This window comes from Erpetoichthys calabaricus, chromosome 5, assembly GCF_900747795.2.
Source record: "Erpetoichthys calabaricus chromosome 5, fErpCal1.3, whole genome shotgun sequence".
In the NCBI taxonomy this organism is placed as follows: domain Eukaryota; kingdom Metazoa; phylum Chordata; class Cladistia; order Polypteriformes; family Polypteridae; genus Erpetoichthys; species Erpetoichthys calabaricus.
In genome coordinates, this window is record NC_041398.2 from 111550379 (window position 1) to 111576145 (window position 25767).

At 36.7% G+C, this 25767-nt stretch overlaps 1 protein-coding gene across 3 annotated transcripts in view; it reads right to left on the reverse strand.

Moving 5' to 3' along the window:
• The window catches only part of LOC114651884 (LIM and calponin homology domains-containing protein 1-like), a 338328-nt gene that overhangs the window by 183926 nt on the left and 128635 nt on the right, over window positions 1-25767 (reverse strand). For all 3 annotated transcript variants that reach the window (XM_051928055.1, XM_028801930.2, XM_028801931.2), the window contains exons 2-3: window positions 14355-14425; window positions 12081-12150 (exon numbers count right to left, since the gene is read on the reverse strand). In XM_051928055.1, the coding sequence (XP_051784015.1) occupies window positions 12081-12150; window positions 14355-14425 (141 nt within the window). The remainder of the gene's footprint in view (window positions 1-12080; window positions 12151-14354; window positions 14426-25767) is intronic.

A 25767-nucleotide genomic window follows, 5' to 3' on the forward strand; every position in this document is an offset into this window, starting at 1 on the left:
CCAGTGGTTATCCTTGCTGTCTTACAGCTCTAGACCCAGATTTTCATTTTGGACTACTACATTGTGATTCTGCAGGTTCTCCTATTTGCTTTTCACATTCCAAAAAAACTACCTCTATGTAAGTGAGTGAGTGTTGGGGTGCACAAGAGTGCCTTGCAATAGCCTTCCCATCCAGAACTTGACTCAGGTCCAATGATTTCCCAATATGTCCTGAAAATACTGTTTTCCACAAAGCAGGCTCAGAAAATAGATCTTACACCACAGTCTAGGCAGAATAACTGTACAGAATAAGAGTTATGCATTTCAAAAAAAAAAAAAAAAGAATGAGAGGGACACACACACACACACACACACACACACACACAAAGGGAAATGTTCTTATTTAGTTCACATTTGAAAACACACACAAGAAGCGGGCGTTTTCATGAACACCATTAGAAAAAAACACCTTTGCCTTACTTCAGTGCTAGAACTCTTAAAGAATGGAAAAAAAAAAAAGATTATAAAAAAAAAAGTGTTCAGTCACTTGATCCATCAGGAGCACTAAGGAGATCTCAGGAGACTGAAATAAACAAGAGCAAAATGTGCTGTTCTAGGGGGGAGACAGAGGGGGTTGGCTTTTATTCCAACTCAATTCCAACCAAAACAACAAATTCCTTTCCAGACAAGAGACACAGAGGTTTCTCTGCCAAGAATAATACTTAAAATAATCAGAGGTCTTTGCTACATGTGGTAAACACTAGGCTGAGAAAAAAAAAAAATATAGTAAAAACAATACAACACACTATTGCTTTTTTACTTAGAGGTGCTACAATGAACTATGACTGCTCTTTAACCTTTGCCGTGTTCCTTTCAAACATGTGTAAGTGCAATAGACAGAAAAGTAAGTTAAAGGAGCCAATACCAGCTAAAACTGCTTCAAATAAAGAATTACTTTTTCCCCCCACCCTTTACCTCATCCACTTCATTTTTAAACTACTATTCCTTGATGTATTGCTTTGTTTTTTTTATCATTTTCTTATTTTGCCTTCCTATTTCATTTTTTCCCTTATATTTATAGTTCTCTCTTCTACAGTCTCATTTTTTCCCCTGTTATGATTCCAGACACTTAGAAGTCTATGGCAGTACCAAAGCTGGACTAGAGTGCCAAACTGTGGCAGGACACAGCTATAGACCAGTACCAAAAAACAGTTTTAGGAGTTGCAAATCGGCTTAATGGCTGTGTAAGAAATTCACCACAATGAAATCATGCAGACTTCACACAAAAAATGCTGCCTATTTTACATTACATGAATACAATTTCTAAACCTTTTATCTGCAAACTTTACATTTCCTAATAATGCTTTCTGACACCTTAGAAAAAAAGGATGAATAATTTTTTCTGAGTATATATATTTGTAATATAAATATGTTATTTGTAAAATAACAGTCTTTAAAAACAACAACTAAAGGTGGCAATTCTGTATTAATAGTAAAGAGTTTCTCCACACAGCTGTGTAGATTTACCTGAATTTTTCCATCCCAAGGTGCAACTGCAGATTAAGATTGAATTGTAATTCCTAGTTTTAAATCCACCTCTCTCCTGCTGGGCGAGACACTGGCTTCCATTTAATCCGCTTGTCACACACTCATAAGCAAGGTACTATAGACTTCAGAAATGACAGCATGTAAATTACATAGACAGACACATTCAAGAAGGCCTCCATGCACAGATTACTTGAAACGAGCAAGAATCCATATTTGGACTTGAAGTTGACAAAAGCATCCTGGTCCCACTTGGGCAGATGTGTGGGTGCTGCTTAATGAAATATGTTGAAGTTGGAAGTGACCCGTTACTAGCAGAAGAAAGTATTGTCATGTTATCTGCAAACTCTAGACTTGCAGGGACTTTCCCCCCCCCATTATAAATTATAACATATTGAATAAAATCCATAAGATAGGCTGTGCTGATCCATGCCAAGCCATTTTAGTGGTGCATCTCCATATAACCATTGCAAGGACTGCACTGAGCCATGCAGATGGACCATCTGGAACACACACACACACACACACACACACACACACACACACACACACACAGGGAAAACAACAGGAGATGAATGTTTTTCTTTAATGGCAAAGTGCAGGGCTAACCCAACAAAAGTGAGATAGCTGGCGCACTAAACTAAATGTAAAAAGTATTCTTGGGATAATAGTGATATTATAACAGAGGGAAGGAACTGTTAGAATTGGTTTCTGGCGTACAGGCAACTTTATCATAGAAACTTTATGCAATATAAAACACACAAAACACGTCTGTTAAGAGATCAACAACGATTTTTAGAAATTAATTTCTTGACACTCCACCAGTAGTAAAGCAATGAATTGAACATTCATCCAAATTTAATGCATCTTATCTAGTAATACATGTTTGGTATTTTTAAGATCCCATAAAATCACTATTCACTAATCAATATGTCAGAGTTATTTCAAGTTTATCCTTTTTGACTATCTTAAGTACCCAGTGTAGCCCAGGTAAACTGATATAACAGGCTATGGTAAGACAGCAAATTTTTGTGTTTTTTAAATTTCATTCCTAGCTGAAATGCGAGTGCCCTATGCATCAACTACACTCCATCTCTGATAAGTTTCTCTGATCTCATAATCAAGAATTTGTTCTTTTTGTGTAGAACGGGATTGCCGATTGCCATCAGGCAATTCAGTGCTTTCTCCAGACATCCCAAATTGAATGCTTATACTTAATTTGCTATTTCTACACAATATTCATTGATTTATTTATAAATTCTGTTTACTTATCTATCTGTTGATTTACAGTATTATATTATTTGTCCCATGAGTCTATCTTTTTTATCTTTCTGGTGCTGTATGCATCTAAATTTCCCCCTGGGATTAATAAATGTTTATCTAATCAAACCTAATAATTGCAGTAACTCCTTCCTGGGTTGGAACCAAAACACTCCTGGCTTTGTATTTCCTAGTTTAGTGTTGTTTCACAAACAGATGATGTTTAATCTCACGCTAATAAACTGGATGGCTCATTAAATAATTTAATCCATAGATCGTGGAAAGCATATACAGTAGTGGGGGGAACAGGTGTAGGATTCGGGTTCACAGACATTGCTGAAGAGTCTCCATAGTATTATTACAGGAGAGAGAGAGAGAGAGAGAGAGAGAGAGAGAGAACCAGTGGTAGTTTAATATTATAAAGATGCGTCATTGGCATCAAAGCTTCTCATGCTAAAATGAACTTGAAAAGATGTTTACAATCAAAAACCAGTAAAAGTTATGAGGGGTGGGGGTTGATTTGTTTTTAATCCTAGTCTTGTAAAATTGATCTATTTGTATGGAATGTTGTGTGATTTCAATAAAATCAATAAAAAATTTAAAAAATTCTTTCTACTATATTCTGAACAGCAACTTGGCATGTGTAAAAAAAAAAACAAAAAACAAAAATTGTGTTTCATTTTCTTTCATCATGGCTAATCTCTGTCACACTTAGTAAAGACATGCAGGTATACAATGGCATTAGCTTTGTCAAATATGTAAGGTTTTGCTTTGATAAAAAAAATGTAGTGTCACCAGTTCATTTCTCAAAATGCAGTCATGTTTACTCAGTGCAATAAAATTCATATCTGCAAGTTTAACCAACACATAGCAGGCTGCCACATATTCTTGTCCGGCTCCCTGAATCTTATCACACTGGTTATGAATAATTTAACATCACAAAACAGGCAGTGGGTAGCGCTGATGCCTCGCAGTTGAGAGACTTGGGGACCTGGGTTCACTTCCCAGGTCCTCCCTGCGTGGAGTTTGCATGTTCTCCCTGTGTCTGTGTGGGTTTCCTCCGGGCGCTCCGGTTTCCTCCCACAGTCCAAAGACATGCAGGTTAGGTGGATTGGCGATTCTAAATTGGCCCTAGTGTGTGTTTGGTGTGTGGGTGTGTTTGTGTGTGTCCTGCGGTGGGTTGGCACCCTGCCCGGGATTGGTTCCTGCCTTGTGCCATGTGTTGGCTGGGATTGGCTCCTGCAGACCCCCGTGACCCTGTGTTCGGATTCAGCGGGTTGGAAAATGGATGGATGGATGGAAAACAGGCAGTGGTGAGCGAATCAGCAGAGGTAATTGATGACGAACTGTGTCGCATGTAAAATCGCAACAATGAAGCTCTCTAAAAATGGTGTTTTGGAGTTTTTTGGGAGTGTGGGGGTTGTCATTAGGAAATTCAAGGCTAAACACACCCCATAATATGACAAAATGACTTTCTCTTAAACAAAATATGTCATCCAGTGTGACAATAATACCATATTAGTTGAGAAGTAAACTCTGCATCTACTGTCTTGATAAGATCCTGCTTTGGCTGGTGCAAAACACTCTCCTGCTGCTTGATGGGAACTGCAGTTCCCCATATTGATGCCCATTATTGGTTGACCTCCTCTATTACTACCCACCCCTCTCTCAGATATGCCACATAGCTTATATTTTAAGTTGGCTCAATGGCAACAGACATGCAAAATATCGTAAAAATTTGTTTAGCTGTTTTTGTGTGATTGGTGAACAGATTATGATTTTGCTTATATACTCGTCAAAACATTTTAATAAACCTATAATTTACAATGTAAAATGAATTCAAAGGAAACTTTAACTGCTCTGTTGGTTACAGTTAGCATTCCTTGTCTCTTACACTTGGGTGGGGCAGCCTGCCTAGCAAAAAAAAACAAATGCCTGATAGTCTTATCCACCTCCAGTTTTCTTACTTTGTCTGGCTGCCCTGCTAGATGAACACTTGCCTCATCTCATCTGTGGAATCACTGGACTCTACCCAGAAACCCACTGGGTTACTTTTCCAGACAGTATCAGGCCCCGGAATAACTTTTTTGAGCTTGCTTTCTCAATTATACGATGGCCATTGTAAGCACTGTATGGTTATCTGATCTACAATGGGTAGAATCTTGTCAGTCTCAATTAGTGATCCATCTGCTATCATCTGTTCTATTTATGGAAATTGTTTTGTTGATCTGCCACTACTTTATGACTTCACTCATTGCATTGTTCTCCGAGTACCTGCTACTGCTAGCCTATCACATTAAAGGGCATACCACATCTTGTTGGACTTAGGCTACTTACACTGGCATAAAGAGTTGCTGTTCATATGCCAGAGTTGTCCCCGTCATATTATTTTCTGGATCCATGCCACCTTACTGAACCCTATTCAAATGTGTGTATCCAATTTCCATTTATGGAGATATAACTTTAAATATACATTTTTACTTCATTATTGTAAAGACAGCAGTACAGAGGCAAAACCGGACCTCCTAATATTCTTGACTCACAGAAAACATCTAAAAAAACGGAATGACATTTTGTTTTATGAATAAAATGCAAGATGAAAGGCAATTCTTTGCTTTTGGCAGCTGTTGACTGAGAATGTCCCAGACTGTGTTCACAGATATTAAGCAAAGCTGGCAAATTAGGACAGATTCAAATCTGAAGAGCCTCAGTGACACTCAAATACTTTTCTACTGGTTATGTCTGCAATGTCTTCACACCATGTGTTTCACATTGTTTCCTCAGTAGGAGACAAATTCAAAAATGAAGAACACAGCTTCTTTTGTTTCCCAAAGGACGCACTGGACTCCTTCAAAAAAAATATTGAGTATCAAGTAGACCTGAAAAACTGGTAGAAAGGCTTTTTTGCTATGACACCATAGCCCAAGGCACTATATCGTCATCATTCTCCAATTAAAAGCTTGCTGATGCCCCCAAAAACAAGCTTCAGAATTTAAAATGTGGATCTTTGAATACAATCAGCTCTAAAAATGGTCATTTGAGTTAAGTAAAATACCACAAAGAACCTACAGCCAGGACAATTAGTTTTAAAATGACTTGGGAGTAAAGAGCTAACTATTTTAACATAATATGTAATCCCTTAATTGGGAGCTCATTTAGGAAAAATACTGAAATAGGAAAAGCAAAGCAAAACACTCAGAAATGGGCAGAGTAACAGAAAATATACTGTACCACAGACATGGGCACTTCAGCAAGTCTCCATCCGAGTATAGCACACTAGGCATTCCACATCCCTGAAAGTATGAACTGCTGCAGCACAACATAACCCGCTGCTGATTTTTCTATCTGAATTATGCCACATAAAGCTTTCCCAAAGCTTACACTCCTAGGCAGTAACTGATATCAGTGTGACTAATCATAATATGCGACTTTGAAAATAACCAGTGCCTTTTCCAAAAAAAAAAAAAAAAAAAAAAAAAGTCACCTGTGTAGCAAGTTAAGCCAACATAAACTCATTCTCTAACCACCTAGTATTTTTGGGAGGGAGTTATTACAACTGTTAAGTAATGAGGTTTACCATAATCTTATTTAACCCCCCCCCCCCCCCAAAAATAAAAATAAAACAACTTAGTTTTGCAGAATCTGTACACACATCTCTCCGCCACAAACACTGCCAAGCCAAACATCCTGAAAAAGAAAAAAAAAAAAAAAAACCAACAACAACAGTTCACAAAAGGGCTTGGACTCCCATGAACTTCTTTTTGCTTTGTGAAGGGACGGGTGTTAGAAAAGGTTGCAGCCACACTGCAAGAAATCTGCTGGGGTGAAAATATTTGATTTCGACACAATAACTTGATAGTACCAGGCATCAACCAAATCTTTACTGATGGTTTTTCTTTCATAAAGCTCCTGTCTCCATTATTTAAAAAAAAAAAAAGATGGAAAATAACAAATCTGAGTCAACAATGTGTATATTTCCTGAAGCAGGATTACTCATTTAAGTAACGCTGTAGTATGAGCTGCTGTTTCACAGTACCAACGTCCTGGGTTCAAACCTCAGCCTAGGTATGATTTGTAAGGATTTTGCATGTTCTCAATTTTCCTATGTTTTTAACAGGAAAGCATGGCCTTAACAAAGAGAGCCATGTGAAAAACAATACTTGATAAAATTCAAGTTAGACTATAATGATTACATTCATGATAAAGAACATACAACAACATTTGTATCCATGCATGTGCATCTGAAGCAAACAGAACAATAAGAAAATCAGCCAGCAAGCAAGTGCATTATCATTTACTCTGGGAGGTAACTGAAAGATTGTGGGTGTAAGAGGCTGAAATGGGGTCACTGTGACATGCTGAGGAGCTTGCCACTACATGAGGAACTTGGATCCAAACTTCTGCTTCTTCTCCAGATTGATAAGAGGCAGAAGAGGTGGTCTGGGCCCATAGCGAAGACTTCTCCTGGGCACCACTTACTGGAGGTGCACTAAGCACACTCCACTGGCAGGAGACTGACAGGCAGTCCCAGGACACACCAGATGTGCTCTGGATAGAGTGGTTTGGTCAGGAAACGCATAATGAAAATAATGAAAACAATGATATTCTGGGATTGCAGATGTACATTCTTCAGTGTAAAGAGCTCAGAAAGATTAGATTGCTGATTAATGTAATATTTATCCCAATCTAAACTATGACAACCAGTGAAGTACCCTCAATTAAAATTATCTAACAGCAGCTGAAAAGTATCTATATTATTACAGTGGAGTAAAAAGAAAGAAAAATAGAAACTGCTTCATATCGGTTGGGTTATAGTAATTCAATTCAGAATCATTTTATCTTTAACAAAAAACAATGAAAACGATTTGAAATTGCAGGGAAATTGAAAACTAAACTAATTCTAAATTGCAATTAAAGGGAATTCTCTTTAGGAGTAGGTATAAAGAAACTTACTGTAAACATTCTTATTCGTAATGGATTTGTTACTGTAAGAATCAGAGATCAATTTGACAGAACATCCTTTTAGATTCAGAAAGCACAGCTACATATTCCGACTAGGCCACACAGAGAAAGAATACATCAATATAGGATAATTTAATTAGCCCTCATTCAAGTAGTAACTATTTATCTGAATGCACATACAGGTCTAAATCCCAGCCCAGGCCTTCAAATATTATATCACAGCTCCAGCTTATTCAAAACTCAGCTGCAAGAGTCCTTACTCGAACCAGCAGCAGCGAGCACATCACACCCATCCTGCTCCGTCTTCACTGGCTCCCTGTGTCTTACAGAATCGAATATAAAATCCTACTAATAACCTACAAAGCCTTAAATGACCTTGTGCCAAACTACATCAGTGACCTTCTCCATCACTATGTGCCTGCCCGCCCACTAAGGTCCTCTGATTCTGGTAATCTTGTTGTGCCCCTCACTAATCTACACTCTATGGGTGACAGGGCCTTCAGCTGTATAGCGCCCAGACTCTGGAATGACCTACCAAAATTAATTAGATCAGCTGACTCCATGAATTCTTTTAAAAAACAACTCAAAACTCATCTGTTCAGGAAGACTTTTAGCTCTATTTGACTTCATTACCCTTCTCTCAGTTTACTTCTCTGTCAAGATGCTCATGTAACCTAAGTGTGTGTTAGAACATCAATTATTTTTTTTTTCAGAATTCACTGTCTTAATCTTCTTTATTTATTTATCTGGTTTGTGCAATGCTATATACTGTATACCTTGCCATTCTTTATTATATTCTGTAAGTGCCTTGAGCATGGGAAAGGCACTATATAAATAAAATGTATTATTATAGTCTATCCGTTCTGCCCATGTCTGCACAGGGTTTCTTCTGGACACTGTTTCCTCACACACCCAAAACACATGCATATTTGGTTTACTGGACACTCTAAGGTGGTCCTGTGTGATAGATTGTGGGTGCTTGAGTGACTTTGCCCTGTCTGGGCTGGCACTGACTCCAGAGTGGATTTCTGCCAGGCGCCCACAGGATTTCTGATGTGGATGTAGCTGGTTAAGTTAGATGGGTAGAAAATAAGAACAACAGAAGGATGGATAAAATTTGACAATTGATATCCAAGTTGTCAATGTTTGGATATTAATCCACAAAGAATTAGGAGGGAATTAAATTCCTGCTTCTGACTCATTTTGTGCCTGTGATGGTGCGGGTCAGTTCCCTGCTCCCTTTTCTACAATGGAAGCCACATGAACCGGACACCGTCAGTAGCGCAACTGATGAAGGTGGCAGATGAGGACAAAACACACCAAGCAAGGGTATTGTGAAAACAGCAACTGCCTTTGTTAAAAACAATTTCTAAAACGGTGTCTCAAAATGTCATGCACAGTTCCCAAATAAATAAATAATCCATTTTAAAAAGGTGAATTTGGAGGTTAAAATAATCAAATAAATAAATCCATAAAAACAAGGTTAAAATTCAGGCAGGAGGTCTTCTTCAAAATTCTCAATCCCCGGTGCTTCCATTTAAAAGCCGACACCTCTCCAGTTTATCCTACTCAAACCTCACAGCACACAGAGACGTCTACCAACAGGCGCAGACATCCTTCAAATCTGGCCCATGGCATTCCATGGGGAGCCACCAGACCATGCTCCTGTACCCACCGCTGCCGTTCCAGGCTCCATCCAGCAAAAGGGCGCCAACCTCCCACCGCTGCCGATCACTGGCCACACGCTACTTCCTGGGGCATCAATCCCGTCTGGCTGCTTCTCTCTAAGCACTGGCTCACTGATGCTCCTGCCTTTCTCACGGTCCTTTAACCTCCGCTCTCTTTTCCTTCTCTCTTTCTCTTGTGCCCAGCTTATTTTTAAGGTTCTGTGGGTGCAGTGTCTCAATCGCGCATTGCAGGAAGCCAATGAACCAATTGAGAAAGACTGCACCTTCACGTGCAGGTGCATCTCACCCCAATTACTTCACTAACTCCCCACAGTTGCGTGAGTGCACCCATGGAGAACGAGCCAGCCAACGGATTATTTTATTAAAACAGGGGTGGACATGCTATACCACAGTGGCCCTGAAAAAGTCACCTAAAAATGTACATTTTAGGTTAATGGGTAAATCTAAAAGTGGGTAGTATGAGTTAATGTGGTTGTGTGTGAGTTCCTTTGCCTTGCACTGGACACTGCCACTGCCTGAAATCCTAAACTAGAGAAAGTGGGTTCAGCAAGCAGTTTGACAGATGGGATGGTATGAAAACATGAACAGTATTAGAAAGTGAAATAGTAAGAAGGGAATGCATTTAAACTCACCTTCAAGTACCACAGTACCAGTACTGAACCAGTATTTAATCAGAAATTAACACAAAAGTAAAACTTACATAGTTCAGAAGGATTACACAACATGACTGCAAGACTCCCACTGTGCAAGGCAGTACAGTAATCCCTCGCTGTATCGCGCTTCGCCTTTCGCGGCTTCACTCTATCGTGGATTTTATATGTAAGCATATTTAAATATATATCGCGGATTTTTTACTGGTTCGCAGATTTCTGCGGACAATGAGTCTTTTAATTTCTGGTACATGCTTCCTCAGTTGGTTTGCCCAGTTGATTTCATACAAGGGACGCTATTGGCAGATGGCTGAGAAGCTACCCAACTTACTTTTCTCTCTCTCTCTCTTGTGCTGACTTTCTCTGATCCTGACGTAGGGGGATTGAGCAGGGGGGCTGTTTGCACACCTAGACGATACGGACGCTCGTCTAAAAATGCTGAAAGATTATCTTCACGTTGCTACCTTCTGTGCAGCTGCTTCGTGAAGCGACATGCTGCACGATGCTTCGCATACTTAAAAGCTCGAAGGGCACGTATTGATTTTTGATTGTTTGTTTTTATCTGTCTCTCTTTCTCTTTCTCTGCTCCTGACAGAGGGGGTGTGAGCTGCCGCCTTCAACAGCTTTGTGCCGAGGTGCTTCGCATACTTAAAAGCCAAACAGGCCTATTGATTTGTTTGCTTTTCTCTATCTCTCTGACATTATCTGCTCCTGACGCGCACTCCTTTGAAGAGGAAGATATGTTTGCATTCTTTTAATTGTGAGACGGAACTGTCATCTCTGTCTTGTCATGGAGCACAGTTTAAACTTTTGAAAAAGAGACCAATGTTTGTTTGCAGTGTTTGAATAACGTTCCTGTCTCTCTACAACCTCCTGTGTTTCTGCGCAAATCTGTGACCCAAGCATGACAATATAAAAATAACCATATAAACATATGGTTTCTACTTCGCGGATTTTCTTATTTCGCGGGTGGCTCTGGAATGCAACCCCCGCGATGGAGGAGGGATTACTGTAGTCAGCCCTGAATAGGATGGGAATTCATCACAAAGACACCTGTCACACACACCAACCTTCACAATCACACAGGGCCAACTTAGAACTGATGGTCAACTGAACATGCAAGTACCTAAAACTGAAGTACTGTGGGGGGAAAATCAACACAGACAGTGTGAGAATGTACAAACTCCCCACGAAGAAGAAATGGGCACACAATTTCAATCCAGGACACTAGATAAGTGAAGCAATAGTGTTTATGGGAGGCATGGTATTACACTGGTTAGCAAAGTAATGGTAAAATAAATTCAGTATACAGTAAGTGAAATCAATATAAATACCTGTTATCAAACTTTTCGCTGTATTTTATATTTTTAAAGGTAGCGAATCAAACACTGCTGTTGACAAGTATCTGTTAGACCTTTAGGTTTTCATAAATTTACTGTATAGAACACTTCTTAAGAATATAAAGCCTTGAGAATCAAACACTGCATTCATATGAAGGCTAATCTCCTCAATGTTGTCAGCCTTGCAGTGTATTTCTTTCAACTCTATTACTGATAACATATCTTAATATGTTGAGACAGCTGTGACAAATATTCTGACAAGGGACTTAAAGCTGCACTTGTCTGGGAGCCCAAAGTGGTGGTTAGTTTCAAAAACACAAAAGCCGGGATAGATTTGAATTCACCTTCTAATTAATCATTGCTTTTGTGTACATGTGACATAACAAAAAAACCTTAATAATAATAATAATAATAATAAATATTAATTGTTCTTTACATTTATATAGCACTTTCCTCAGTGCTCCCATTCTGGTACAAATCCTTTGTTTTGTTCAAATGTTAGAAATTCTCTTTAAGAACTGCATGAACATAGTTTATGCAATGCACTGATGTTGTACATTTTGCTCAGAGGAGACTCATTTAATCATCAAGTTAAATGCAATTTTTCTAGATAATTCATGCATGTTATTTGCAATATATAAATTGAGAAAACTCACCAGTCCTGCAATAGGAGTTGGCAGCCTGTTTATCTTCTTTATAATGCCTGGCTTTATAGCATTTAGCAACCTGTATTAGGGGGAAAAAAGAGGAGGAAAAAGAGTGTGTTAGTTAAAGGCAGTTTCACAAAGGTATGGTTTAATTTAGTACTTTGGTTAAGGATGAATATGGCCTTGCTTTTATTATTAGATTTAACCCCTTAAGCAGAACAAAATGATTCACACAAGATAGTCTAGAATACACCAGGTAAGGTGTCAAACACAGTCACAAAACTTTTCAGTTAATCTACTCATAAGATGTTTACTTTTTTCTTCATCTTCAAATTTATTTTATACTCTTTAGTCATCATAAGACAAGAGGTCACTCATTGGGAAATAAAAAAAAAAAAAAAAAGAAGCTGCCGTTGTTCATTATAGATTACTGTACGATTTAGTTTCAGCCGCAGTTTATTATAAGCCCAGTAGACAAACCAGCAGCTTCTCACCTTTAGAACAGTCCAGACATTTCTCTGACCTCTCCGGTGACTTGGCCAAAACAAAGACAAGAAAGTGGAGACAGCACCCTGAATCTTGACCGAACTTCAAACAGAATGCGGTTTCCAATTCTTGCCTAGCAAATTAAAATGTGTTCTGGGTTATGTAGGAAGGCTCCTCACAAATTTAAAAAAAATGCCCTGAGCTATTCAACAACGCAGATGCTTTGCAAGAATTTCATTGCACTTATGACCCCCTACAAAATTCAATACTTGAAGCTTTAAGGAATTTCATATACTATGTAAAATAATGATTTTCTTGTCATATACTGTGTATGCCTGTGTACATTTGCAGTGAACGTGCAATGTTAAATAAGAGACAGATTTTATAAAAGTGCTATGGGTATGAATATCCTTGTGAGTTGGGTTTGAAGTATATACAGACTAATCTGAAACTCAATGTCCCAGGTTACAGTATCTGGAAGTAAAAGTCTATATTCTTTTTTCTGTGTATGCACTAAGTAGCTGGATTAAGCTGCACATCAGTTATTTATTGAATGAATTAAATACATTTCTACTTCAATATTATGAAAAAAATAAATGTGTAGCACCTTTCAAACTTGGGGACGAGTTCAACAAAAAAATACAGGTAATAAAGAAATCAAATGTCAGTTGTTCTTCTACAATTTGTGTATGGGGAAATGTAGAGATGTGGCTTCCAAAATATTGTGGGAAAAGGGGGCTGGCAAAAGACAAGTGCCCACATCAAAATGTGTGCTGGTAAATGGAAACATATCACATTAAAAAGGAAACAAAGTGTAGCAGGCAGTATTGGATACAACAATCAGGTCCCACTTGAACAATATGCTGATGGAAAGGAAGTGGCAGGTAGCAGCAGGTGTCTTTCTGAAGCCTGTAACTGACAAGCAGAGTTCCAGTTTCAAAACACATTACTGTACGCCCAACTGTGCATCCTTGTTTGTTGGACTTTCCCCAATTTTAAACAAACTGTGCTAACTTTTAAAATGCGCCACATCCGAGTGTTTGGGCTCTCTAACTGGTGAACCAGCTGGAGATGCCTTGCTTTGCTGTTACTGATGTCACGCTTACTCTCACTTATGTTGGGAAAAGAAATAATTGAAAAAAGAACTTTTTCAACAGGCAAGTAATTCATTAATGCACTCACTCAGTGCTGAGAGTTCAACCTGCCTAATATATTAATGTCAGTGTTTCTCACTCATAGCAGACCAATCTAACTCAAAACTACATGCAATAATAAAAAATACACAGACATTTCTAGAATTATTTGGAGAAATGTTCATCCAGGTACAATTCTCAGTAAAGCTCAATAAAATATAAAGTCAAACAAATAAACTACCTCTTATGTTTAGGAAGTTTTATTGAGAGACAGACACACAGAGAGACAGAGTTAGTCAGTCAATCCATCCATCCCAAAAGGAGAAAGTTAGCTTTTTTGCAGAAGCTCAAGAAAAAACACAAGAATCACAAAAAGAAAAACATTTTTTTTGCTAAAAAGAGAGCAGTATACAAAATGAAGAAGTGCAAGTTAGGCAACAGCAAAAACCTAATATTGCATCAATCAGATTCCAAAGTGGAATTGCTGTTTGCCAGCTTTTGAATTTTTAAGAAAGAAAAATGTCTCCAAATAAAACTGATTTATTAAATTTTACATATTATTTAAGGCTTTGTTTATAATATTCATGGATTGGCTAGAGATGTTCTCCTCCACAACATACACAATTTAGAAAATCCTTTCTTTAGACAAAAAGCAGACACTTACTCACACAACAGAATTCCATTTTCCAACCCTCCTCGAAAATCCTTCTCGCCAAAACGTCTGCCTGTGACTGCCTGAAAAGGAAAAAACAATGTTTTGTTTAAAAAAAAAAAAAAAAATAATAATTCTCTCTGACTGCAAAGAACAGCATCATAAAAATTCAAAGAAAAAAATAATTCTTACTGCCTCCTATATGGGAAACAGGGACATGAGACCTTAAAACAGGATTAGAATACAAAAAAGCACATCACATGTTCATGTGTTTGGCACTATATTTATCTTACTACATAGCAGTAAATAACATACCTGAACATTTACATTTTTAATAACTAAAGAAGAACAGTATCACTTCGTGTTTTTCACAGTTATTTCCCCTTAGCAGAAAACCACAAAAGTCCAAGAGTATGCAGTGGTTTAAAAACAGTATATGTTGCATGATATACATTTCAGTTTCAATTTTTTTGGTTCTTAATAAATAATTGGCTGAAAACTTGACGGCCAATTGTCTCCAGACAACAAGAGCACTAACTAGTTGCAGACTAATAGCTTGCACAAGATTCAAATGGACACTCTGATGAAACTGACTTGTTAAATCAGGCTGCTGTATCCAATGGACCGCTGTTAATTATTACTCTGTAAATTGTTTTACATTATTTTAAATTAGAAGAATCAACCTAGGTAAAGAAGACGAACCACAGAATAGAATTACTAACTGCTCTAAATTAATTTCAAAAACGCATTCATTGGGAATGAACACATCCATTCAGAGTTGTGTTTATTGAAAGTTGGGGTAGATGAGGAAGAGTACTTGTGGACGACAAATAAGACCAGAGTGGTGGCAATCAATTAGTACAAAGACGGAGAGCATGCAAAAGAAAAATGTGCCTAAAAAGGTATAAAACTACTACAGTACAAATTAATTACTTACCTATTTTATAATTAAATGCCCTGCTAACTGTCACATACTGAGTCAGTAACAACTAAACTATTAGCTATTAGATCACAATGCCAACAAATACAATCACATCAGAAATGCATACAGCCAGTTTCGATTTCAGTTAATAAAAGTATTAACACAACAAACTGTCCCAACAAAATATACTTTTTTTTTTTTCTTTGACAATATGGAAGCAACTGGTTTATGTAACATTAGAATATTAGCAGAGGAAGAACCCCAGACATACTGTAGGGCAGCAGTTCTCAAACTGTGGGGTGCGCACCCGAAGTAACAAAAAGGGGAGTGCAAATGTGGCCATATGTGGTGTAATTTCGCTATTTGTAGGGAAATTTTAAACTTGTAGAGGTGTATCGACAGCAAAAAATATAGGAATACATTTTATTAGGGTTTCAAAAACACGTTAGGGGGGCGTGATTAAAACTGTTATGAAAACTTGGGTCGCAAATACTTAAAGGTTGAGAAACGCTGCTGTAGGGAAACCTTAGACAAGCATTGGAGGCACCGTCTAAAAAGTTCATGAAACATTTCTACTTTGAATTAGTCTACAGTGATATTACTGGGCAAATTCATTATCAAAAAAGTCTGTACAATTTTTTTTTTCTTGCTCATAAAAATAGGAAATACGAACAGAGGTTGGAGAAGCCAAGATAAATAGCCCTTATATACAGAAAAGGCTTAGGGGCAAAAGTTTGTACTCATTTACTTGCCAGTTACAAAGCAACACAGTTGACAGACAGACAAATGAAGCCAATACCTGGCCAAATACTGAATTCTTAACCATGTCTGGCAAGACGCACAAGAATGTTTTAATCAAATGAGAGTCAAAGCATGGAAATCCATTGGTTAGGTTAATAACAGACATGTATTATTATAACTGTCCTCTATTCTACTCTTGATTTCATTCAAAATGTAGTCATTGATTAATCATTGATGTCTGCCAGCAATGGCAACAAGGCAGGCACGCACTTGTCTGCTTAAGTAAAATTGCTGTTAATGTTGGCAAAATTTCTTAAAACACCACCTCTACAATTAATCATATACAAGACTGAGGTTTTGGCAGCATTCACAACCAAATTTCATAATACCTTTTATAAAAGGTCAACTACTTTCTTGATCACAAACTGATGTCTGTCATATTTTTTCGTCCCTCTTATTGGTCTAGAGGTTTAACAAGCACAAATTAATATAATTAGACAGTGACAGAATGTTTGTTATAGCAGTAGAAACATGGAGTGAGAAATGTAGAAAAAAATGTCTAAACTATCTCTTTATGCAAAAATTAAGAGCAAAATCGATTTCTCACATTCTCAGTCGAGCAACAGAACTTGAAAATTGTGTGTTTATCTACTGAACATTAATGCTGAGTTTGGTGCAAATATCTGTTCAGAAATAGGACCTAATCCAAGACTTACTGTGTCTCTAAAGTTAGCAAAAGTCACTGGAAATGGTTACAGGTTTACGATGGATTTTTAACAGAATGTTGCAATCTAAAATTATTTTGCTACAAGATTTTGACATTATGTACACAAAACACATGGAGTTTGTGTAAGGTTCTGTGACCTTTTTTTTTTCTTTTAACTTTCAGAGTAATCCCAGCTCCAGCAGTCTGAATATTTAATTTGTTAAACAACTGTACAGTTCAATACTTCTGTCCATTCACAAAGCTGCTTATCTCCATTTTAGAAACAAGGGCATCAGATGAGAAGCAGTACAGAGTGCCAGTCTATCACAGGGAACAACTAATTCATCAAGCAACACTCGTGTACTCTGTCAATGGTATGCATATATCTTTTAGATGTAGAAACAAAGTATTTAGAAGAAAAACAATACGGTATACTCCAGAGAGAATGAGCAAACCCCACACAGGCGAGAGCAGACAGTAGTTCAAACCCTGTCCCCTGAAACTGTTAAACAGCAGTTTTAGCCACTGTGCCACCATGTCCTGTACACTTGTTTTTCAGTCCTTCAATATTTCAATGAACTGTTACTCCTTATTTGTACTTTATTTTTGTATTCCAATTTAGATCAAATTCCTCTTGTGGCTATGTCTTTCATTGCATCTTCTATGATCTGTGTTAATGGTCTTTGGGGTTGTTTAATGACAATGAGATGTTTTAACTCCTATTAAGCTTGTCTGCATATGTACAGTATTTTATTTAGTTATTTTTTTTTTTTTTTTACTGGTCATGTATCATCTTTCTCAGTTCAGTTCCTGGATTGCATCCCAAGAAAAGTATCCTGCAGCTGGCTTTTATTGTCCATTGCATTTTTTCAAATCCTATTGTTCAATCAATAACCAAAACACAACACAAAATGACATTATCTTGTATCTGATTTAGCTAGGATAAAAAAAAAAAAAAAAAGAAGTAAAACACTCCCTAAGAGGCAGACAGTGTTTTGCTCAGTTGCCAGGTATTATAACCTATATGGAAAAAATCTCTAAATATTCTTATCTACTTATTGAAATCAGCCTATAAAATATTCTTTGTTTGACTGATCGGAAAAACAAAACTGAGTTGTTCCAGCTACCAGATTTGGAAGTGATAAGATATGCTGCATATCTCATGCTGCCTTTTCAAAGACGATCAATCATCAGTAAAAAAATTAATTAATTAATATAACAGAAAAGACATTACCAGTTAAGAACTAGAAATGTGTTTAATCAAAAAGGAGTCCTTTCCATAAGTAAGTACTTAAAAATCTATCATCTCGACAGATCCTCAGAAGTGGAAATACATACTTTTGATGTCTGAAATTGTTCTGCATCAACCAGTGCCACCCACACATTTCTTCCTCTGCAGGATCTTCATGTTTAAAAAAAAAATCCAAGAATTTACATTTATCAAGCGCACAAATTTAGATTTAATTCCTTTCTTCAACACCAAAAAAAAAAAACAGGCACTCAGTTCTGTTTGTCATATTAGGTGCAAGTCTTAATTGAAGATTAAATTAAACCTCTTTAAAAAAAAATCTTTAGGTATTTCTTACCTTAGCCAAAGTAAACTGATAATAAAAAACACTAGATTCATTTTTCAAGTCCAAAATATTCAGACACGTATAATAGAATGCCTAGTTTCCAGGAGTCTCAGCTAACTGAAGAATTAGTTTACAACCCAGGCCAAGGTTAATATTTCTCAGCTTCAAAATGTCCATCGTTTTTGAATTGGAGTAGTTAAGTGTGCCTTTTGGTACATCTGCAAAAGTCCCCAGGAAAAGTCAGAATGATTAATAAGATCAAATGTTATCACTGCCAAGCAGTTATTAGCTGTGGCACAGGAATAATTTGGATTAGAAGTGGAGCGCATCAGAAAAGTTCATGAAAATCAGAAGTGGTGTGTCCGTGTGTGTCCCAGTGAATGTGTGCCCGCGCATACATACACATGGTCTGTTAATGTTCATGTAGGTGAAGTTCATCACCTGTACTTTATTTCTCTTTTCATGCTTTTGGTTCTGTGTACACACGTCAGTCACTCTGCCCTAAGAAACCACCTTATTTGCTCTGTTCCACCTTCTTGGACATGCATAGTTGAATTCTCTCTTTTCTGTCACACACACACGGTATGATTTTTCTCCTCCACTCCAATGAAAACCATATGCACTATTCCACTAGCTAACGCCATCAACAGCTGCCCATTGTTCTTAAACATACATCAGAGCCTACGGCAAAGCATAAATTCAAGAATATTTGCCAAAATAAAGCCTTCAAAAATAAAAGGGAGATCAAGTAAACATTTATATAGGATTATTTTACAGGAACAAAATTATTCAAAGAACTAAACAAGATGGTAAGAGACTGACCTTATGTGTTTTAACTTGAAAAATTCTAAAACAATCAAGTGTTTTAGTTTATTAGGCTTGGAAGAGAAACTATGCCTGAACCTTACAATTCACTAAAAAGTTTAAATATTTATGAGTTTCAGTGCACATAAAGCTAGTTAAAGAATTCACTGTTAAATACCAGAAAATGTTTATGCACGTCTATGCATTAACCATGAGAAAAAAGATTACAATCAATGTAAGTGTAAAGCATTTCTTCCGTATCTGTGCGTTAAGCCAGTGGGCGCGGGGTTTAACTTGACCTGAGGACAATTGAAAGAAAACTAAAAAACAGCTGCAGACCTTACAATGCAGGAAGCGACTAAAGTTACAGGAGCTTGCATAATTGGTACACTGTCACAGCAAATGATGCCAGAGAACATTAATTACAACATATCCTGATTTAAAGGCCTCCACCAAACATTCAATAATGATAATATAAAAAGAAAAGAAAATGATGCACTTTTGGCCTCCCATCCTCATTGCAGTATTACAGCATTGTTTCTTATGAAGCAAAATGGGAATTCTTACTCTATTCAGCCTCACTGTGCTGCTTCCATTAGCCAAGATTTTGCCCCTGTTGCCCAAAAGCACGTCTTTAAGCTTTCTCTGTGTGTTTTCATTCCTTCAACCTGCTTTCCTAAAATTTAGTGTAAATCAAAACACTTGCCCATGTTAGGCCACACTGAGCTAAAGCACTCCATTTTATTTGTCTGATTCAGAACAGAACAATACTTAATTATTAAGAAATAGATACATTAATTAATATTAAAAATATAAATAGATGTAAAGTTTAACCTTTTCCTAGGTATTCTGCTTTCCTCTCATACCCTAAAGATCTACTTTATATGTCAGATTGGCTGTCCCAAATAAATTGCACGCAGGAGACTCTGCTCTCTTACACTGGTAAATCACCCAGCATTGGTCGTCACTAGTGCCTGATGTTGCTTTAGTATGCTCCCATTTCTGATAAGCTTGTGACACAATAAACAATTTGGAAAAATGAATAGACGGCTGGAGAGAAAGAAAAAAAAAAAAAAAAACTCATATCGGGATCAATACAGCAAAGAGCAAAAGACAAAGCTGAACAAGCTGTAAGGTTGTTCGATAGTCAATCATAAGATTTCAAATATGCTGTGGATATAGATATACATATAGATATTAATTGACTAAGAGCTGTGTGTCAAGTAAGACGGAAGCACAGAAAACCTACACACACATTGCTTTAGGAACACAAGTGAACCAATACATTCTTGCATGTAAATGTAAAATGGAACGGAAACGACAAGTTTCATATTTTCATGAAAGAACTTGTGTTGCTCCCGCTTGGGATTAAACTCACATGTGTATTCAGTTGGGTGGGGAGTTATTCTTTCCTTTCCTTTGTATTGCTGGCTGGCTGAACTCTGCTCCTTCAAGTACAATGATTTGAAGAAAATAAAACGCTTCATTCTTTGGCCTACAACAGGACCCCATCCTGACCCAGAAAACCTGTTCGTTCTAACATCCTGCCAAATTGTTAAGATTGCTTTAGCTAATGTACCATTATCACTAAATAAACAAACACAAAATAAGCTTTTCACATTTAAACTCTGAAATGTTATATCTGAAACCTGGATAACAGTTTAATTTGGTAAATAATAAAAGGCTCAAAAATATGTACAGTCAAGCAAAATGTAGATTTAATTAGAATTTAGCCATGTTATCAAAACTCTGCCAAGGACAATAGCATTGACAAGTTTTCCAAATTTAAATTTCAGCTTTGCCTGTTTTCTGGCATATGTTTTCATTTTTGCACAGCTGTAAGCAAAAAAGGTGGGATAGATATTTAAAAAAAAAAGAGAAAGAGAGCTTCAATATTGAAACAACATATACAAAAATAAACCTGAAATGGAAGCCAGGCAAATTACTGCTGAAACCAAACTAAGCTCCAGTTTCTGCTTTTCTGGAATTCATTAAATGAGCCCATTGTGTAGAAAATACCTCTAGATCATGACATACAGCTCACTTTCTGCATCTTTTAAATCTGTCACATGAACTGTGGTTCCCATACGGAAAATGCATTGTTTCAGGGTTAGATGCTTTAATTGGTTAATCAGGCTCCTTATTAATTATGATGAGAATGCATCAAATATTGTGGCTCTAGTCAGACATAAACTACAAAACTCTCATTTAACAAAAACAGATTTTAGAATGCTAAAAAAAAAATGAACCAGCAACCCAATTCTTTAAGAAGGCCTTCAAAGTTACGCATGAAGTTGGAAACACTGAAGTTGAGGCACTTGCAAAGCTAGTCACAATCTTACCAGGGCAAAAGTACATGCCTATGGTGGCCGCTCATTTATCTCAGATGGTGTTTTGCAGTTGTGAAAAAGTACAATCTAAACTGGAAAAAAAAAATTCAAACTTTTCAATTTGGTCATATGTTTCTGAAGAAATCAAAAACTTACCAACATAATCATCCAACTCGAAGCTCAAGAAGAGGCATCTGAAAACATTTAAGGGATTTTTACATCTTTTGCAGCTGGAAATTTTATAGGTATAATGAGGATGCATTATTTGTTCTTATACTATCTTTTTAAAACCTTATTGTGAGATTGTAATGGAAGCAAAGCGTCCTTACTCGGGCAGAATGCCCTCTTGATGGATGGACGGAGGAATGGGGGGTGCAGTATGCATGGGACATCATCTCCCTCGGATGCTATGTGGAAACCTGAAAAAATATAAAGAAAACCGCACTCTCCCATTAAGTTCACTACCTTGATCATTTGAATGATTAGGGTGCCTGAAAGTGACCAATTGTGCATACTGATTAGTCCTAACTGTAGCATGATAAGCACATTTAGAGACTTGAGTAGGATACTATCCTGATTTACTGATATTGTTGCCTGGCAATGGCATGGATTTATGCATCTTCTAAGCTCACTAGATATAATGAGTAACATGAAAAATAAGTTTTAATTTTCACCCCAGTCTTTTTCTTGAATTTAATCAAAACTGGTTTTACCTGGAAAAGTTCTTTTAATTGTAACACAACTGCTTTAACAATTTTTTTAAACCTAGTTTGAGAAGGTAAAGTGTGGAATTATTTACTTTTTGAAAGGAGCTTTCAGATTAGCATTCTGAACAAAGCATGTTTAAGCAGTCAATGATAAAAGCAACTATGAAAAAATGCAGTGCAGACAGTATGGACATCGACAATATGATCATATGAACAGTGAAAGGCAAGTGTCACGTATGTGCGTTACGAGAAGGCTTAAGGGCTCTGCTGATGGTAAGGACCCACCAAACTGGGGGTTAGTGCTGTGTGCTAATGTCTTCTCTTTTTCTCCCACTACAGACCGAAAGATTGATGGCCGTACCATCTCTGACATCACTTCTAGTGTCTGGCCTCCTGGACTTGCCCCTTCCTGCCGGAAGCACACAAGACCGGTGGTTTAGCCATCTTAGGCAGTTCAGGTTTAAACTCGTGTCTGAAAAGATGTTACTGTCTTGTTTGTTTTTTTTTTAAAGTCTATATTTTCTTGTTGTTTTCAATATATGGGCACAGCTTGCCCAACTCTTTTTACTTGTCCTTTCTCTTTCTTACACAACATAACAGTAGAAAGAAATGCTGTACTAAAGTTTACAAAAAGAGAACAAATGTAACAAAGAAGCACTTAGTAGACAAGGAAGTGAAATATAATTTACGATATGTAAATGAATGTGAAGAAGCGAAAATTACCCAGAATGAAGGACATGCCTCAAGAAAAACAAACAAAAGGCCAGTGAAACACTACATCAGGGTTTAAAACTATTACAACCGGTTTCCAATTATTGTCGATTGCAAACACAAATGTCATTCAGCAAAGAACAGGGACCATGAAAAAATCTACAAGAATTTACATTAACAATCTAAAAAATAATTTTAAACCATTACTGTGGTGCCCGGGATCTCTGATGTGAATAGAACCTAAATATATGCAGATAAGTAGCCTGTTGTGCTTCTGCACATATAAATTGAAATGCTAGTCCAAGAGTCCGTGATTTCATATGGACCACACTGGCTAGTATGAATATATGTATATGAGCAGGAGCATATTGCACTGGCTTGCTTTCTTTATGTCCATGTACTTCTGTCACTAATCTGAGAAAGACAGGCAGGTATGAATTTCATTGTATTATGTATATACAACCTTAAACTATCAGACTTGTTCTCTTCTCAGATCTTTCAATTGGCTAACTTCTCTTAATGGTTTTCTTTTGAAACAGACTACAATAAAAGTGTGGCTTAAATGGGAGAGGGCTTATTCACTACTACTGATTAATTTAAAGCAGGTCATTCACTATCTGCCACATAAATGGAGTCCATCAACAAACTGGTTACTTATTGAAGAAAGAAGTTACATATGAAAAATAAATGTGAGCTTGCGATTACAGGCAGCTTGAAAATACTCATATTTGTAGCAAGCCTGCATATGCCAAAGAAGTATTAAGGTAACACCACTTAGTTTTTATTGCACATGAAGCAATAATCAGAAAACATTAATAAACTATTTAATAATTAAGGAACTGAAAAGTTCAGAAAAATGCACAGCCTTAAAATATTAAAAATTCAACATTAAAAAAAAATGCATTTTAAGGATATTTCTACAAACCTGTAATAAGAACTGGTGAGAAGTCAATTTCTGCAACAAACCGAGACTTTTTGCTTAGTTGAATTAATAGCCACTTGCAGAATTCATTTTCTACAAATGAAAAAATGTACCAGCCGTTCCTTTCTTTGCAGGACACAAAGATATAAACTGTTCACCCAAATACCATACTACAAGCAAAACACGCTGACCTTTAGGTCTTAATGAGCCATGCTATACGTCTTTAAAATCACAAAAAGTATAAGGATCTGCACGCATTATCTGGAAGGTTGCCAGTTCGAATTCCTGTTACTGCCAAAGGGGATCCTACTCTGCTGGGCACTTGAGCAAAGCCCTTAACCTGCAATTGCTCCAGGGGCGCTGTACAATGGCTGACCCTGCACTCTGCCACCAAGGGGGATGCAAAAACTAAAATTCCTAATACAAGAAATTGGATGGATAGATAGATAGATAGATAGATAGATAGATAGATAGATAGATAGATAGATAGATAGATAGATAGATAGATAGATAGATAGATAGATAGATAGATAGATAGATAGATAGATAGATAGATAGATAGATAGATAGATAGATAGATAGATAGATAGATAGATAGATAGATAGATAGATAGATAGATAGATAGATAGATAGATAGATAGATAGATAGATAGATAGATAGATAGATAGATAGATAGATAGATAGATAGATAGATAGATAGATAGATAGATAGATAGATAGATAGATAGATAGATAGATAGATAGATAGATAGATAGATAGATAGATAGATAGATAGATAGATAGATAGATAGATAGATAGATAGATAGATAGATAGATAGATAGATAGATAGATAGATAGATAGATAGATAGATAGATAGATAGATAGATAGATAGATAGATAGATAGATAGATAGATAGATAGATAGATAGATAGATAGATAGATAGATAGATAGATAGATAGATAGATAGATAGATAGATAGATAGATAGATAGATAGATAGATAGATAGATAATTTACTGGGGAGCTGCCTGATCATAGGAAGGTACAGGCAAATTTATACCCAAGCATGCAAGCAAAATGTATGCTTGGAAAGTGAAGAGGCAAGAAGAAAACCATGGTGAACTATACAACATATCTATTGGTAAGGTAAAATCAAACAATAAAATGGCAGTAGTTAATTCAATTGCTAATTTTTCCTGGCAGGAATTAAGCAAATGGCAATATATTGGGAGAGCTGTGCTCAACAAAGATTTGGATTAAAATACTTTCTAACCTGTCCTCTTCAAAGGCGTAGGAGTGATAATCAGTGAAGTGGAGGAGGTTCCATATCCAGTTTATCAGACACACCACAGACAATGTAAAGACACTAATGAATGGCCACACCTTGCTCCTTGTGCTGTATACCTGATCTGTTACATTCATTCATAATATATGACTCCTTTCAGTAATTTAGCATCTCATATATTTATAGCAAGAGAAAGACTGCTTAAAATAACTAGCTTATTTTAAAATGGAGGTGTATATGTATTGGTTGTTTAGCTGTTAGCTTTCGAAATACTTTTATACCCATTGGCAATTCCCAGAATGATGCTTTCACAGCAGGGGTAAACACAGCAGAGTTTACAAGCAGTGTAGTAAACAGTAATTGGTTTTCAAGTCTGAACTGAATAATATTATGAAAAAGTGACATATCTAAAGAATAATGAGGCACTTTATGTTGGGCTGAATAGTCTGTTCTCATCAAAAATGGTTACTTTTACATATATTTGTACAACTCTAACATCATTTTTCAGCATTGTATTAAACAGAAGACATATCTGACATATAAAGCTATATATGTCAAGTATGTATGTGTCTAAAGCATGCGTGCAATCTTTAAAAATTAACTTCAGTTAATAGCATGCTAAGCTACGTAATGCTCGACAGGATATTTTACATGCCTTATTGGACAGCTCTTGATATCTGAGTAACAGCGATCAAAATATCTCTTTCTTTAAGCGCAAAACAAAGGATAACTGCCGT